The sequence below is a fragment of the Vipera berus genome (genome assembly GCF_964194415.1).
Source record: "Vipera berus genome assembly, chromosome: 4".
Lineage (NCBI taxonomy): Eukaryota > Metazoa > Chordata > Lepidosauria > Squamata > Viperidae > Vipera > Vipera berus.
Window position 1 is genome coordinate 31,454,729 of NC_138206.1, and position 18,303 is coordinate 31,473,031.

Consider the following 18,303-nt stretch of genomic DNA (forward strand, 5'->3'; position numbering starts at 1 on the left):
TGCTCTATCTCATCCATTAAAAATCCACCTGCAAAATAGTACCTCAACAATAGGCCCCATATTTCCATCATCATCATCATCATCATTATATGGTTTACTCTTCCTTTGAAATATGGCTGTTTAAATTGACAAATGATAGAAGCCAGTTTCCACAGTGAACAATGTTACAATACTGTATATCTGTTCATAATTTCTACAGAGATGTTATGTCTATAATTAAGATAAATTAATGCAAAAAGGATGGGGCTTCATATATTTTCTAACTCACCCATATTTGATCTCCCTCCTATCATAAACTTTACTGTGATTAGAGGCTTCCACACAAACAGAAATCCTGGTTTAGCAAGAGCCCTGACTTCATAAACAATTCTACCACCATTCAAGTATACTTACATATAAACCTTTTGTTGATTTTCCTACTCAGTCTAGAGAAGGTAGTGATATCAGAGGAGGTATGGTGGATGCAAAGAATCTGAAGGCAGGGTATTAATCAAAGTCATATACTCTGTCCCGGTACAATAGTTTAGGACCCAGACTCCTCAGCCACTTTGTAAAGACTTAGTTTGCAGACACTTTAGCATCCTCACTGCCTTTCTCTGGTTCTTTGAATCTTTTGTAAAACATAGTGCCCAAACTGAACACAGTAATCAAGGTGGAGTCTGAGCAATGCGATGTAACAAATAAGTAAATTTCCTAATTGGAAACTATACTTGTCTTGAAGTTTAACATCAAACTGCCTACTTTATAATCTAATCATCCTTCTGATTCATAATTAGATTTTAATCAACTATTCCTTGATCTTTTGCACAAGTATTACAATCAAGCTCAGTGTCACCTATCTTACATTTGTGCATTTGTTTCACCAGTAACTTTGCATTTACCATCATTTAGTTTCATTCTGTTATTATCTCTACCTGGCTTCTAGCTTTACATTATCTATACAAATCATTCTGAGTTTTCTCTTTTAGCATATTAGTAATTTCCACTTAATTTTGTATCGTTTGCAAATCTGATAATCATTCTCAACTTCTCATGTAAATAATTAAAAAAGTTGAACAGCATCACACCAACAGTTATAACAATCAATATTTCACTTTATATCTTATTTCCCAATGATGAAAGTAGTTTGAGCAGTTCTGAATATCTGCCTCAGACATAGAATGATACGGTCTAAATGTGACTAGACATGTTTTAACACTCATTAAAAGATACATCCTTCTAGCCACTTTCCCCACTTTCCTTGATGTACTGGGGGTACACAGCAATGGTGTGTTATTTTTATTACCTATTGCCCAACATTGTTTCCAATGTTACAGTAAAATATTTTTTCACTTATCAACTTTTTAATTTTTTTGAATGTTCAAAGCTGACAAATTAGGCTACATTCTATCGACATCAAATAATGTAGCTAAAAGATTTGTACAGAATGTGGATACTAGATATATGCACTAGTATCTGAAAGTTTTCTGACTCAAAATTTTCTAGAAATCTTACTACACAGTATGTGTAATTCATTATCCAGGATTAAAAGTGTTATCTTTTAGAGTAACAGAAACTACCCCAATTAATGAACTGTTGCAGATTTGTATTCTTAGTAAGAATATTAAGATCCAGGTAAGACTCAAGACCCAGGCAAGGAAATCATTCAAGTTTCCGTATTTTGTTTTGTAAAAACAATTTGTTTTGTAAAACAGCTTACTGCATTTTTCAAAGTGCAAAAATGATTAAAAATTTTTAATACAAGAAGGTGCAGGGTGATGGTGAAATAAACCTGTTCATGACTTAGTGAATAACATTAAAAGACAGAATGAAAATCTGCTGTTCAGCCAGACACTGAAATCTCATTATATTCAGTAGCAAGAGTGAAGAGGCTAAATGACAACACTCATCCCACTGCGAGAACTGCCTTTTTCCTAGAAGAAAAAAGAAAACTGCTATTAGTGAGACGGCAGGAAAGATGACAGGTCAGCAGCCATTTATAATGGACTTCATCATTTAGGACTATTAATTTAAAGTACATTTTACACTTGCCTGATTTGAAGCCATCCAATCCTTAGCATATTGGAGTGAAGGATGCTATTTAATAGTTACTGAATTTTGAACGTGTAAAAAAGCTGACAGCACTGAAAAGCCTCTCTTTGATTTGGGTGGAAAACAGCATAGAGCTTTACAGATGGAAATGGAATTTAAAAAAATTAAAATTAAAAATTAATTTTTAATTAATTAATTAAAAAATTAATTAATTAAAAAAATTAAAATTAAAAATTAATTTTAATTATTTTTTAATTACCGGTAATTAAAAAATATGACATGCATTGTCAATTCTTGTGAAGCTCTGATTATTACTTATAAGGCCCTACATGGCACAGGGCCAGGCTATTTGAGGCACCACCTTTCTTTCATTGTTTCTGATTGCCCCACCAGCTCTAGTAGAGAAGTCATGCCCTGGATCCCTTCTATCAAATAACACCATCTTATTGGACCTTGTAGTTGTGCCCGCTTGGTGGCAGTATCTCCCCTATGAAGCACCACCCTCCCTCTGTATCCCATTCTCTATTTCCTCTCTCTTACAGTCCAGGATGTATGTTTCAGGCCAGAATACTTCACGTATTCATAAAAGCTATGATAACACAATTTACCGACTGTTCTGTTGACTTTCTGAGTTTCTGGTTCTTGGTTGGGGTAACTTCAACAGAACAATAACTAGGCGGTTTTTCATGTTGCCAGTCTGGGGAATGCTGCTGACGATGTGGCCTATTGTTTTTCCGGGAGTACTCCTGTTCTCCAGAGGAGCTCCATGACTCCCAGGAGGATGGTGGAGAATAGCTGCGATGTCTTCGATGATCCTGCTGACCAAAGTTCTTGTCATGTTGATACGTTCGTCGTTGTGAATGTTGATTTTTTCTCCCAGAGTGGTGCTGTCCAGAGTACCCTCTTCTGGTCTCAAGATGGGAATCAAAACTATTTCTGCCACGTGAGGTGGGTATTATATCTGTTGTAGAACTCCGGTATCTATCATGATGGCTGCCATATCTTTGTGATTCAGTTCTGTGATTTCTATGCCTGTCCCATAGTTCCTGATCATAGCTGGAAGGAGAGTCATCATCCCAAGATGAACGACGCCTCCATCTTCTTTCCTCCCTCGGGTTTTCATTTGTGCTGCTCCGAGGTCTTGTATGTGTAGACCTCCCTGGTCGTGATGACCTGCTAGATCTTTGAGAGGATGAGATATGCTCAACAATAGGAGGCAACTGGATTACTCTGCGTTCCACAATCTCTGAACCCAAAGAAGAGAGAATGCTGGGATGCCGACTGCTTCCAACAGGATGTGAAGGTAGTATAGGCTGAGAAAGATTAAGGTTCCTGATCTCAGATTCAAGATGGTCCAAGATCTTGTTGCTAGAAGGCATTTGGGCAAGTGGAGGCATTAATGGTTGGCTGCTTTGGAGAGATATGTCTGAAGAACATAAATTACAGAAAACATAATATAAAATGTTTCAATTAATTTCTAGCTACAGGGAGTACCTTTGGATAGAAAAGCAAGATATAAATATACTAACGATCAAATAATCTCTCTCTTGTTTTGATAGATGGCATGCTCCTAAATACAACACACTTAAAAAGTTACTTTTGCGCAGAGCGCAAAGGACCTTTGCAAATCAAAGCACTTTTATAACACAAACTGAAAAGGGTAGCTTCTCTCAACTGATTCAGCATTATGCTACTAAATTATGTCTATGGTCAAATCTCAAAAGGATCAAAGTTTCAAAAATTGTATGTAACCCTGCAGTAGTGGCATGCAAAAAGCCAATGGCAGGATATGTTCTGGTTATATTCAAGTGTAATCATATAAAAGCTAGAAATTTAGTTCACGAAAAAGAAAGCCAATACTCAAAAGACAAATAATCTGTCCCAAATAGTAAACTGAATATTTAATATTATCTGATCTCCATGGACAAATAGCTTCAAATGATAAAAAACATCCCTAAATGGCACATAGATTCTCCAACACTGTGCTATTGTGCCTCTGGGAAAAGAAGCATTTATAAAGTCATAGAGGAAACACTCTAAATCAAAGGAAAAACCAAATGTTTCAACAAAGTGACAGCATCCCTGGGTGCTCCTACCTCTCTGCAAAAGTGGGTTTAATTGGTATGAAGATGACTGCGAGTGGTGTGTCATCCATGGAAGAAGTTGTCGAGCTTGTTTCATGAAGTGGTGCCGTTCCAGGACTAGAAAATAGAAAAAAAATAATTGTTATTATACCTGAACTACATTTAAATGCCCCTCACAGAACTGTCGTTGATAGAATTACTTTGTATTTTTCAGAGTTACAATAAAAAATCATTGCATTTCAAAAATAATGATTATCTGGTTCCTTCTCACATTTTAAAGTAAATGTAGTCCTTGGGTTCCAGCCATTCAAAGTTACAATGGCACTGAAAAAAGTGACTTACAACCAGTTTTCACACTTACAACCATTGTAACCATTCCTATGGTCACATGATCAAAATTCGGGTGCTTGGCGACTGTCATGTTTTTATGACATTTGACTCTCCTGGAGTCATGTGATCACCATTTGTAACCTTCCCAGCTGGCTTCCGACAAGCAAAGTTAAAGGGGGAAGCCAGATTGGCTTAACAACCACATGATTCACTTAACAATTGCATCGATTTCCTTATTGACTGTAGAAAAAAGGTCATAAAATGGGATCCAATTCACTTAACTGTCTTGCTTAGCAATGAGAATTTTAAGCTCAATTGACTTAGATTTAAGATCCTTTTAAGATCAATGATAAAATGTTCATTTTATCAATATGAAGGTGACAGGTCTTTCAACTTTTGCATTCCAGCCAAAGCCGCTTACATTCCTTTTCACAGGAATGCACCTAATTGAAAGAACAAGATATTATGATTAGGCCTCAATTACATGGTAGTAACTATAGAAAAAGGGACACGGTGGCTCAGTGGGTTAGGACGCTGAGCTTGTCGATCAGAAGGTCGGCAGTTTGGCGGGTCGAATCCCGAGTGCCGTGTAGCAGAGTGAGCGCCTGTTACTCGTCCCAGCTTCTGTCAACCTAGCAGTTCGAAAGCACATAAAAATGCAAGTAGAAAAATAGGGACCACTATGGTGGGAAGGTAACAGCATTCTGTGTGCCTTTGGCGTCTAGTCATGCCGGCCACATGACCACGGAGATGTCCTCGGACAAGCGTTGGCTCTTCGGCTTTGAAACGGACATGAGCACCGGCCCCTAGAGTCGGAAACGACTAGCACATGTGTGCGGGGGAAACTTTACCTTTAACTATAGAAAACACAGTCTGGGATTCTATGACAGGTTGGGGGGGGGGGTCCTATGAAAGCCTATGAAAACTCCTCCCACAAAAAAGCATTTTTTGAACTTTGTTACACAATGCTAGTGTTCGCAGTGGTGAGAATTTTTACACATTGCAATTCAGCCACTCTGTTCCACTTTGTTGTCACTGCAAGCAATGTAAAACATGGATTGTGTAGAAGTGAAATTGTATTGTGAAGTTATCCAGTTTTTTGCAACTTTGGGGGGGGGATGTTTCCTGAGGCCTGAAAATTATTTCGAGGATTCCTCCAAGGCAGAAATGTTAAAGAAAGCTGTTCTATATATTTAAGGACTGAAGGCAGTGTTACAGAATTTCTGAAGCATTGGCAACCATTTCTTCTGAGGTCCTTACTGTCCACACCACATTGGAACCCTGCTGCATTTCTTCTATGTCAATACTCAGGGCTTTTTTTTGCCATAGAACACCCAGAACAGAGTTCTGGCACCTTTTTTGGATGGAACCTTGTAGGGTAGGCAAGGCAGGTTGTATGACGTGTGTGAGTTCCGGCACCTTTTTTTAAATAAAAAAGCACTGTCAATACTACAAATGCTCACCACCAAGCAAGGTTTTTTTTTTTAAAAAGCAGACCATTAATACAAAAAGCTGCCTCACAGCAGACAAAAGCTCTGATGTGATCTACAAAAGGCATAAATATGTGGAGAAAGGGAATGGCAAACAAAACATGGTTGCAAGGTCTGGGGATCGTGTTCTAAAATTCCCTTCATGCTACTCTATACTTTAAAATCTGCAAAAGTCCTCCTCATACTGCTGCCTGAATTAGACTGGTGGACGCAGAAATGAAAGTCTTTTCTGCACTGACTGAACTTTAATTATATGAAGTTTACTGCCACAGGTATTTTTATGTGGGATACTTTTTTAAAAATACCTAAGTGTGTTCTAAATATTTTTTTTTTAAAATAGAAAACAACTGGACAAATGAAACATGAGAGACACTAAATCTGGAACAATGTACCTTCTGGGCATGACTGAGTTGTATTTCTTTTGGTTCTGACTTCCTGAAGTCACTGAAGTACACATGGAAGCAACCTACATTTAAGCATGCCTCTTCTGTGCATTATGTTTTAAGGATTCTGGATTACCTTTTTCATTGCAGCAGCAACGGGTTGGGCAGCAGGCACAGCGCACATGGCAGCAGCAATACTGAGGGCAGCACTGACAGCAGCATACTCCAATTAGCATGAGGAGGAGGAGGGCACCCAGGATGATGAAGATTACTGTCAACCAGTCTGCATCAAGTAAAAAGCCCCCCCCCCCAAAAAAATGGTTATTCAGTATTCATTGCTTTCTCCATTCCTAGGTACCTGCAGACTCATCTTGCAGACTGAGATAAAATGTTCCCAATTTATCCTGATGTTATTTTCCATATCAAGTGCTTACATTCAGACAGAATGATTCAAATCTCAGTTCATTCACAACTTTCCATGTGGTTGTAAGAAAAAGAATGCAATCTATTCCTTTCTTCTTCAATTATACAGTTTAGTATTGTTAAAATTAGCAAGCTTGATAAACCAAATTTGAAGGTGTTCACCTAAGGTTCCATGAACATATACTGAACCATTATTTATTATAATTTTCTGCAACTAATATGATGTTAAAACATTCCCTTCCAGGATTAATTAGATATTTCATTATATTTTCTATTGTAATATCTTGTTAGAATTGTTAGAAATAATGATCAGAGAAGAGTCAGATGACATTGTTCCAAAGTATCCAAATAGCAATATACATTTGCATTAATCCACTAAAAAAAGGCTGAAATCATGGACAGGTATACAGAATCATAGATGACCTTGAAGGAATGCAGTAGCAGCTAATACCACATGAGCTAAGGCCAACCACAGAAGGAAACATTAGAAACTTAAAATAATTGCAGACCTCTGAACATCCAGGAGTACATCAATAAGACGGCACCCAAAGATGAGCTGCTGAAAAAGTGCCTGAAGTGCCAGACAAGGGAGTAAGATCAAGCAGAGGAAGTGCCATGGCAGGGCAAGACCCTGCATGAGATATGTCACTGACAGATAGCTGAGATGATTGACATTAGGAAATCCTACCAGTGGCTAGACTAAAAGATGGCACTGATCATAGCAACTCAAGAACAGGCAATAAGCATCAGATCTGTAGAAGCAGGGGTCTTCCACACTAGATAGGACCCAAGAGGCAGAATGTCTAAACAGGCCCAGAGACAGTGCCAGTGTGTAAGATGCAGGCAGGAACAGCATACACTGAATGGCACAACCAAGCAGTTGGTATTATATACAGGAACATCTGCACATCTATGTGCTAGAATATCCCAGGTCCAGATGTGAGATTCCATAGAAGGTTGTGGTTAAGATCCTGTGGTCAATACCAATCATGGTACTGACCAATCAACCAGACATTATGATAGCAGACAAAGACCAGAAGACAGCAGTGGTGATACATGTAGCAGTGCCAAGTGATTTAGCAACATCAGGAAATAGTATGAGAAGTACAATGTGGAAAGCAAAGGCAAAAGCGATCCCAGTGGTGCACAGAGCTCTTGGAGCTGTGACTCCTAGGCTGGGAGAATGGCTTGAACAGATCCCAGAAACAAGATTGGAGCTGTTTCTCCAGAAAAGTGAAGTGCTAGGAGCAACTAAGAACCCTCAAACTCCCAGGCCTCTGATACAGAACCTAAGAGTGAAGACGATACATACCACCATAGGGATGAGATAGTTTAACACATCCATAGTTAATTGAATGCTGCAATCCAACTGTATTCATCAGGAATTTCTAGCTGAACTTAATAGCATGCATCTTGACAATCAGTGTACAGTTCTTGCATTATTTTCATTATTTATTCAAAAACAGCATGGTAGGTACAGAAAATTATCCTAAAATTTGACCCCAAAAAAGGATGCTACATACTCAAAACAATGAGCTTGATTTCTTTGTCTGGATCACCAGTTGTGTCTCCTGGAGCTTCAACAGTACAATAATAGACTCCGTGGTCCCACCACATAACCTCATTAATTACAAGATCTGCTCCTATATAAAATGGAAAACAACATAATGAAACCCTACCAATGTTAGTTTCTGACAATGACCTAAATTTCTGAATAAATAAAATATTTTCATCAATAAGAAGTCAGCAACTATAATCTTGAGCAATGCTCAGGCATGGTAAGAATCACTGTAATTGGAGGCTGATCTTACACTGTGCTAATCTGAATTAATGCAGACAAAGAAAATAATCCTGAGGAAAATTTATTGTACAATGGACATAAAATAGTGCTGAATAATTGTAAGCTGCATAAATACTGATCTGGTAAATACTTACCAGTAAGAATCATTCTTACTAGTAACAATCATTTAAACATCTTATTTTAATCTGATGCCCTTCAAATTTTATTAATAATTCAAATATTCCTATATATCATGTTATGATGACAGAATTAAATGAGGATTGCATAAAGCATAAGACAGGAGTGTCAAAAGCATACTATGCTACATAATGCATAATTTGTTAAGACTAATTTTTGGAAGGGATTTCTGAGACTGCTAATACATCAAAGGAAGGGACGTGGTGGCTCAGTGGGTTAGAACGCTGAGCTTGTCGATCAGAAGGTTGGCAGTTTGGCGGGTCAAATCCCGAGTGCCGCGTAGCAGAGTGAGCGCCTGTTACTCGTCCCAGCTTCTGCCAACCTAGCAGTTCAAAAGCACATAAAAATGCAAGTAGAAAAATAGGGACCACTATGGTGGGAAGGTAACAGCATTCCGTGTGCCTTTGGCATCTAGTCATGCCGGCCACATGACCACTGAGACGTCCTCGGACAAGTGCTGGCTCTTCGGCTTTGAAACAGAGATGAGCACCGTTGTTGTGATTCAGGGTCAGCCTGTGGGTTCGGCAGTTGGGTCGGACGATTCAGAGGAGGAGGAGGGGGGTGTTGGAGAGGTTGCTGAGGGTGTTGGAGAGCTTGCTGATGAGAGCCCTCAGCCAGGCCCCTCCCATCTGGTTACGACGCAGACCCAGCTGTGTGAGCCTGACAGCGTGGATGAAGATGACCCACAGCTGGCCCTGTTCAAGGACGCCCGACGCAGGAGGCAGTCAATCAGGAGTAAACAGAGGAAGGCAATGGGACACCTTGGAAGGAGGCAGAGAGAAGCCACGCCCTGAACTGTTTAAAAGGGGAATGCGTGGGAAGGCTGGTTTGCTGAAGGCAACCGTTTGAATAGCTCCTGTTTCATGGTTCGTGTCTTGTTTTGCTCTGTTTTATGTTAATAAATTTGGCAGGCTTAGTTCCAGCCTCTTGCCGTTTGTAAAGGGGTTGTCCCTGCCTTTTCTGCAGGGCCGGTAGCAGGCTGGTACAGAACAACCAGCCCCTAGAGTTGGAAACGACTAGCACGCATGTGCAGGGGAACCTTTACCTTTACCTTTAATACATCAAAAGATCACTTACTATTCTGCACTGTGATTTTTCGCTGCCTGTAATCAGCACCCAACACTGGTTCATTCTGACCTCTTTTCTGAGCAACAATGCGCACTTCCCGCTGGTTGTCATTGCAGTCATTGGAAGGATCCTGGCCAAGATCTAGATTTGCCTGATAGGCTGCAAATAAAATGTCAAATTATTTATACTGTTTGGAAACCAACTTCCCCCGTTCCTTGTACTTTTGTACAATTTCCTTTAATAGTGGAAGCAGTAGAAAAAATAGGACTGTATTAAGTAACAAAACTTCTTGGAAAAGTTGTTTATGTTCTTCAGGGGTTCTTTAGTTTCGATTTTTAGGTCTGATTGCAGCAAATTCCAATATTTACAACAGATTTAGAAAAGACAACAAACTGCCTCTTGCTCCTTTTGTGACCACACTAGCATTATAATCTCACTTCCAAAGACCTTCTCACTTCCAAAACATTTTTGCTCATTGCAGAAGTAAGCAATTGGCACAATATCCTTGTTGTGATGATGGTACAGCTACATATATTTTTAAAGAAAACAGATAACCAATGACTGGTAATCCTAGCTATATCCCAATTGGGTGGGGGGGGGAAAGGCACAAGACCACTGAAATAAGCAACTGGTGTGCCAAATTCATTGGTAGGCAAAAAAGGAACAAGAGTTGGCAAATCTGTAACAAAATAAGTCTCTTGTGTTATATAAACCGCGCGAGTCGTGATGGGGGTCCCCCGATACTCCCATGTAACACCTCTACTCCACGAGCTGCATTGGCTTCCGGTTGCCCTTCGGGTGAGATTCAAGGTGCTGCTGATGACCTATAAAGCCCTAAATTTATTTATTTATTTATTTATTTTAATTCCATTTATATCCCGCCCTTCTCCGAAGACTCAGGGCGGCTTACAAGCTTAGCAGTAGCCTTCATTCAATGTATATGCCTGCTTATTAGGGCTTTCACACACACTCCAAGCGGCATTATTACAAAGTCAGTTTAATTGCCCCCAACAATCTGGGTCCTCATTTTACCTACCTTGGAAGGATGGAAGGCTGAGTCAACCTTGAGCCTGGTGGGATGCGAACCTGCACTAATTGCAGGCAGCTGGTGTTACTTAAGGAGGCATTAGCCCACTGCTCCACCAAGGCTCCTTGGTTGGGTCCGGGATATCTGAGGGAACACCTGCTGCCAGCATCAAGCTCCCTTCGTCCAGTGCACTCCCACAGGGAGGGTCTTCTTAGGGTGCCGCCGGTTAAAGATTGCCGGCGGGTAATACCCAGGGATAGGGCCTTCTCAGTGGGCGCGCCTGCCGTTTGGAACCAGCTGCCTGCGGAGCTTAGGACTGCCCCCGACCTCCGTTCATTCCGCCGGGACCTGAAGACCTGGCTCTTCGAGCTCTCTGGCCCAGGCTGAGAATTTTTAATTTTTAATTTTAACTGGGGTTTTTATTTTCTCTCAGGGTTTCATTTAATCTTTTTTAATTGTTTTAACTTTTGTATGGATTTTCTTTTAAATACCCTGTAAACCGCCCTGAGTCCTTCAGGAAAGGGCGGTATATAAATCTAAATAAATAAATAAATATTTGAAGCATGTCTTACTAAACAAACAATTGATGAGTTCACGGATCACATCAAACTGCAAACAAGAAAATACATTTTAGAACAGTATATTATGTCAACCATGCCAATAACTGAATATAGGCTAAGCTCTTGGGAGCTGTCAATAAATGGGAATGGAAAATGATGGAGCTGGGAGGCTTTTTAACGGAAATAAACAATGACCATAACAATTCTAAGTAATAATAAACAATGAGTTTCATTTTAATTTAATACATTACTGGTATAGTTCTCCTAATTCTGACTTGCGACATTTTGAATAGAGATGGCAGATGGGATCCTCTATCTTGTATATGAGTTGACAAGAGTTTGGAGGGGGAGTGATTTGCTGAGTACTGTAGCAATCTGGATATGGAAGGCAGACCCAGGTATAGTAGGAGACGAGGAGGAGGAGTGCATAGACTGCTCCTATTCTCAGCTCCAAGGAACAGTCATTAGATTCTTGACAGCGGTGGCTTTAGGCTGTTGCTGCTTAATTTCAGGTGGGCTTATAATAAAGCTTTCCTCATTCAAAATCTCAATTCTGGAGACAAGCAGTTTGGTTTATATTACCCAAGCCTAGCTAGACACAAAAGGTGGACTTCTGAACCACAGTCCAGGGAAGTGGCTATTTTAATAGCTAAAACTTTATTTAGCAATAATACAGCTTATACAAGTATGAAAAGATGATAGAAACAATGATAACATGGGCAAAATTTTTTGGATATAATATAGAATTAGAAGATTGGCAAAAGTTATGGGAAAGAAATATTAAATTAACTAAAGCAGTGCCATATAAAGAAAACTTATATAAAATGTTTTATAGACGGCGTATGACGCCAGTGAGATTAGCAAAAATGTTTAAAAATACTTCAAACAACTGTTGGAAATTAAAACAAAGACCAGGTACTTATTATCATATCTGGTGGACATGCCCCAAAGCAAAAAGATTTTGCGTTAAAATACATTTATGGTTGGAGAAAATGATTAAAAAAAATAGACTTTAAAGCAGAATTATTTTTGTTAGGAATAATAGGAGCTAATTATGAGAAAGATTGCAGATATCTAATGCTACACATATTAACGGCAGCAAGAATTGTATTTGCCCAACACTGAAAAAATGAAAGCTTACCAACTTAAAAAGTACTAATTAAGAAAATGCTAGAGTGTGCAGAAATGGATAGATTGACTTTAAAGATTAAAGAGAAAGAAGACTCAGTGTATTTTAGAACATGAGATAATTTCTATCAATGGCTAGAAAAACAAGTCAGAGAGAAAGGAATGTGATATGTAATTCTGAATATATATTAGCAAGAAGGCTATTGAGTGATTAATTAACATATTGTTTATGATAATTAACTATAGCTATTACTGTTAGTTAAATACATGTACCCAGACATTATGCTGTTTGCTAAATATTGAAAATGTTATTTGGAAAAGCCCCAACCCCAACCCCAACCCTAACCCTAACCTGAAGACCTGGCTCTTTGAGCTTTCTGGCCCAGGCTGAGAATTTTTTAACCGGGGTTTTTATTTTAAGGGATGATTTAATCTTTTTTAATTGTTTTTTTAACTTTTGTATTTGTATTGCTGATTTTAAATACCCTGTAAACCGCCCTGAGTCCTTCGGGAAAGGGCGGTATATAAATTTAATAAAATTAAAATTAAATTAAATTAAATTAAAATTAAATTAACCCAAATCCTAACCCTAATCCAAACCCCACCTTATCCTTAACCTTATAAAAACTAATAAAATCTCTCACACTCACTCACTCTCTCTCTCTCTCTCTCTCTATATATATATATATATATATATATATATATATATATATATATATATATAAATACAGCATATACAAGTATATACTCATTTCCTCATTTTAAAATGTGTATCAACAGTACTCTGTACTTATTTTATTTAAAATAAAGATGCCTTTTCCCCAAAAAATCATCTATGAATAAAGAGATAATTACTGAAGTTCAATTAATAAAAGATACAAGCAGGGTGTATTGCATTGTTTTTGTGATATTAAAAGTAGCATATATTTTTGAGCTTAATACCAAAATTCCCACTATGTTGTACATACAGTAAATGTCAAAGAAGAGAATAAACCACTCTTAAAGTAATATAGGTAGTTAATTAATTTTTGGCATTAGAAACCATACTCTAAATGTATTTACCATGCTAATATGTGGAATTTATTCTTGCTTAAGTTTAGTTAAGCTTTCGTTATGTATATTTATTATTTTCATCATTGTTGCATATTCCCCAAAAGTAAGTTCCTAATCTGATATTGCCAGTAGTTTTTCTTCCAGTGTTTGTCCTTACAGCTGTAAGCATATATCTTAATGTTATTTTTATTGTTTTCTATGATTACAGCTAATAAAAATGCAGTTCCATTTTGAATGTGATCACTAAAATTCTCTGAACAGAGAATTTTCCCCCCAATACTTAGAGAATTTCTACATATCCACCACATACAGTAGACTGTTTCTCTGTTTCATAGAATGTTCAACATTTATTACAATGTTCTCTATTTTGTAAATTGGGGCTATTTCTTTGAAATGTTGCATCTAATTTTCATGCATATTTTATTTACTCTGTTGTAGTAATATATCCAACTAAGCAGCCTAGTAAATGGTTGATTCAATATAGGCATTTCAAATTCTGTCATTTCTTTTTAATGTTCCTTCCTCATTTTTGAGTCAGATCTTTTTCTTTGAGCAGTTTGTTGATGCGTCAGTTATAGTATATTCCAGGGGAAGTATTTGAGGATTTTGTGCATGGAAAAAAAATCAATTTCCTTCCTTATATCATGCTACTTTTGTAGATAGTAATTCTTGGCTGATCCTTAGCAGAACTACTTACCAATAGTATAGTAATCAAGAATGGGATCTTTGCAAAAAGATTTATAGCGCCAGGTAACAACTACATCCTGCAGTGGTGCTGAAGTACTATAGTCACATCGGAGGATCACAGAAGCAAATAAAGTTGTGTATCGCTCAGTATCTGGCACTGTCACGAGAACAGAGAAACAACCTACAGGAACAAACACAAACAACACATAGTATTCTGCAATATTAAATATTATAGTTACAAACTATACATTTCCTTGCAAACTAGGAAAGAAATGTGAAAAAGTGAAAATGGTCAGTTTTAGTATCTGCCAAAAAAGAAACTTTTTGTCTCCAAATATTTGTCAGGTGGAAGAAATCAGGAACCAGGATAGGGTTCAAAAGTACTACAAATTTATTTCACTCTACCTATACACAAGAATCCGATCTACTAATGGTCAAGGTAAATTGGCACTACTGTACATAAGAATCCAGGCTTCAAGCTGGGCTGGACATAGTTCTCTTTTGCTCCAGACTGATGGTGCATTTGACCCCACTCTCTGGCTCAGCCTGGTCATCTCCTATAATATTTCCCACAAAACAATTAACAGCAATGTGGAATAGGTGTTGCATCTTTGACTCCATCACTTCATCAGCTCCTATAGATTTTTTGCAACACTGCAAATGCATAAATGAGTCATTGCAAAATCTTCCTGGGACCTCCAAGCCTGATAACATAGCCAGGTCTTGAGGTTTGTAATATGTTGAAAGGGAAGCAGCTAAGCTCACTTGGGAAGGGGGAAGATTCCATAAGGTGGGCACCGCAGCAGAGAAAGCCTGCCTCCTGGGATCACCAAATGTGATTCCCTAGCAGATGAGACTTACAACATGCCTTTTCTTCCAGACCTGATGGGGCAGGCAGATGTAATCAGGCAGAGGCTATCCCTCAAATAACCTAGTCTAATGCCATGAAAGTCAAAACTAACAGCTTTAAAGGTCAAAATTAGTACCTTGAATTGGATCCCAAAACAAACTCATAACCAATGCTGGCAGAAAAGAGGTGTAATATTTATCATTCTAGGGCAGACATGTCAAACACAAGGCCCAGGGGCCAGATCCGGCCCGCGAAGTGGTTTCATGTGGCCCGTGAAACCATCCTGGAAACAGTGAGGGAACGGCCCCCACTTCCTTGGCCCTGGCTCAGAGACCCTCCTCCTGCCAGAGACCCTCAGATCTGTCCCACTCCTGCCCAGGCCCCCATAGGCACCCTTGATGCGAACGATGTAGAGCTGGCCACACCCACCCAGTAGGCCATATGCACTCTGGCCACGCCCACCCAGGCCACGCCCACCCGGCCCCCTGAGGGCAACTGCAATGCTGATGCTGCCCTCAATGAAATTGAGTTTGCACTCCTGTTCTAGGGGAACACTGAAAAGGGAATGCTTTAAATTTGCAATGTCTTAAAACATCGTAAAAGTATTGACCCACACTGCCCAGAGTCATAAGGTATGAATTGGGTGGTTTTATATTTTTTTTAAGTAAGATAAATTATTAATACATACAGTTATATTAGATATACCTATTATCTTAGCTATAATCCAGTGAACTTTCTATCACATAGGTATACGAGATAACATAAAATAAATATTCTAATGTGAAAGCTATCACAGTTGTGATAACATAAATAAATACATGCTGCCTTATGTGGAATAATTCAAATATTACTGACTGCAGAGAATAGAAAGAAGAGTGTTTCATTTTTATTTCAGCAGCTTTGTTCCTTTGAATTATAAACAGTGCTTAAAGTAATTCTATATGAGAAATATTAAAGCAGTTTCTCAGTTATGTAAAATGTTTCCTCTATGGGCTACCCTGCCCTTTTCCAATGGAGTGTCCATTATAGCTGTTGAACTGGAACATCTGCATACCTCACTAGCCTAGTCTTTGCACATTAAGTCTATTACATTTGGAGGGCAAATAATCTAAGTATTATACCTCCAGGGAAGCTTTAATGAATTGGGAAAATAGTTTTCAAGTTGGGGCTAAAAAAAAACATTAGGAAGAGAGCTCTGTGTAAAACATTCTGTATATTATTATAGACTAGAACATGATTTGAAAAACAGTACTAAAATAGAACATGTCCACTTTCTAGTCATTGTTGATCTACTGAAATTCTTCTCTACAGGAACTACAGCTACTGGAAGACATAATCGTATAACTTCTGAAAGATCTCCAGCCTTCATATCTGATCTAAGAATTCAATTCCATAGAGAGTATCCCTGAAAGAATAGAATATTTCTTTAGGCTGAGATGGAAGTCCATCCATAGATTGTTTTCATTCAGTGATTTATAGCAGAGGTCCCCAACCTTTTACGTGGAGAGAAGTTTTTCTGCGGACCAAAGGGGCCATGGTTTTGTGTGCTGCCTGCATTCTGTGGATGGGGCTTTTCTTGTTTGTGTGGACTTGCTGCTGGCATGCCACAGCCTGGTACTGGTCCCGGAACCGGGGTTTGGGGACCCCTTATTTATAGAACTTATTGCACCACTTAACCATTGCCATAGTAACAAATTATCAACATAGATTTTTATCTCTCAACAGCTCTGGCTTGGTGATACTGTAAGATACTATTGAGGAAATGACATCTCAAAAGATCTCTTTGTAGCAACTCTGAAAAAAATTGTAGTTGTTAGTCCTCCAGTGACAGTGCTCTAAAAAGATAATGGTCAGAAAGAAGTAATTTCTTAAAACTCTTCTATTCTGTTGATATTCCTCTCAGCATGGAAGAAAATACATCTTTGTTCTCCTACCACTTGGCAAGGTACAATACGCTGAAACATATTCTAGTTGCATTAGCCACCATCAAACTTTTAAACTATGTTTTATACAAATTTGTTTGAGTGCTGTGTTTGCAAATATAGTATATGTGTAAGCAAGAGTTTGTGAAAAACAGGCAATATAAAATTGATGCACGTACATTATAGGCAGTGGTGGGATTCAAGTATGTGAACAACCAATTCTCTGTGAGGATGCCGCTTCCGGAAGTCTATTCTAGGCCTGAGCAACAAAAAACTAGCTACCGGTTCTGACAAACTAGTGCAAACTGGCTGAATCCTACCACTGATTATATGGTATGTGACTTTGGTTATTTCACTATTGGGGGAAGCCCAGAGTTTACCTTAACAATCTATTGTATAGTCCTCAAGATAATCCAAAGTTCTGCATTCAATTACATCACAATTTTCATCTAAAGAAAAGTTACTATATGTGCATTTCTAACAATTCTGATTTGGACAAAACTTCTACATGTATGTACTATATATAAATCTAAAATACTTAACAAATACTTAATATATATAAATCTCCATATACATGCAACCTTACAACTCAAATGAAATGTTAAGGAGGCGAGACTAATCAATCCCAAGAAGATCCTAGTCGCCAAACTGCGATTTTACATCAGCAATCATTTCTCTTCTAAGTAAAGTTTAAATAATTTAAAACAATTGAGAAATAATCTGAATACGGCTGATCAAATTGCTCAGCCTCGAGGCTGTGTAATGAGGAAAACTGTTTTTTTTAAAAAAAAAACAGACAAGCGGGGAAGAACCAGGTAAGGGAGCACAAAAGTAGGGAGTCTATTTACTAGCTAAAAGCAGGAGAAAAGATCAAAGTTACTCCGATGCGTTTAGCCACCAGCTTCTCTCCCCTCTTGTCGACTCACCTGTCGAGGTGAGGCCGATAAAGAGCGCTTGGAAATGCCACTGCCAGATCCAGGCCATGGCGTCTCCTCCCACTGCCCGGAGCCTCTAGGTCAAACCTCAGCCCGCCCTCCCGCCCTTCCCCAACTCCTAATTCCACGAGTTTTCTTCTGTTTTTCCGCAGCCGAGGAAGGGACCCTCGAACCTCTTTTCCCCCCGGGGGAGGAGCGGTTCAGCGCAAGCAAGCAGCCACTTCCTCCCTTCAGTCTTTCTCCGGCACCTGTTGCTGAAGCACTCTCCCATTCTCGGTAGGTGCACTCCGCGGCGAATACCTGCAGGTGCCGCGCTTGCCCCAAGGCTCCCTCCTTCCCTGAAGCTCGCTGGGA

At 38.8% G+C, this 18,303-nt stretch overlaps 1 protein-coding gene across 1 annotated transcript; it reads right to left on the minus strand.

The window, feature by feature from the left end:
* Positions 1-124: 124 nt before the first annotated feature.
* On the minus strand, positions 125-18,024 carry ILDR1 (immunoglobulin like domain containing receptor 1). Its single transcript, XM_081326487.1, has 8 exons — positions 17,941-18,024; positions 14,253-14,423; positions 9,797-9,946; positions 8,265-8,384; positions 6,455-6,601; positions 4,128-4,232; positions 2,640-3,457; positions 125-1,913 (listed from the first exon to the last, which is right to left on the minus strand). Exons 1-8 carry the CDS (start codon positions 17,996-17,998, stop codon positions 1,872-1,874), a joined length of 1,611 nt encoding a protein of 536 aa, XP_081182613.1. The 5' UTR covers positions 17,999-18,024; the 3' UTR covers positions 125-1,871.
* Between the last annotated feature and the right edge of the window lie 279 nt (positions 18,025-18,303).

What these genes read in the sequence shown, in the direction of transcription:
- ILDR1 (XM_081326487.1), bottom strand. Translation starts at nt 17,998, where the DNA reads ATGGCCTGGATCTGGCAGTGGCATTTCCAAGCGCTCTTTATCGGCCTC. An exon ending in TTGCTGCTGCAATGAAAAAG is followed by an intron (nt 4,233 to 6,454) that starts GTAATCCAGAAT and finishes TCTATTTTCTAG; the next exon opens with TCCTGGAACGGCACCACTTC. An exon ending in AAACCCACTTTTGCAGAGAG is followed by an intron (nt 3,458 to 4,127) that starts GTAGGAGCACCC and finishes TATGTTCTTCAG; the next exon opens with ACATATCTCTCCAAAGCAGC.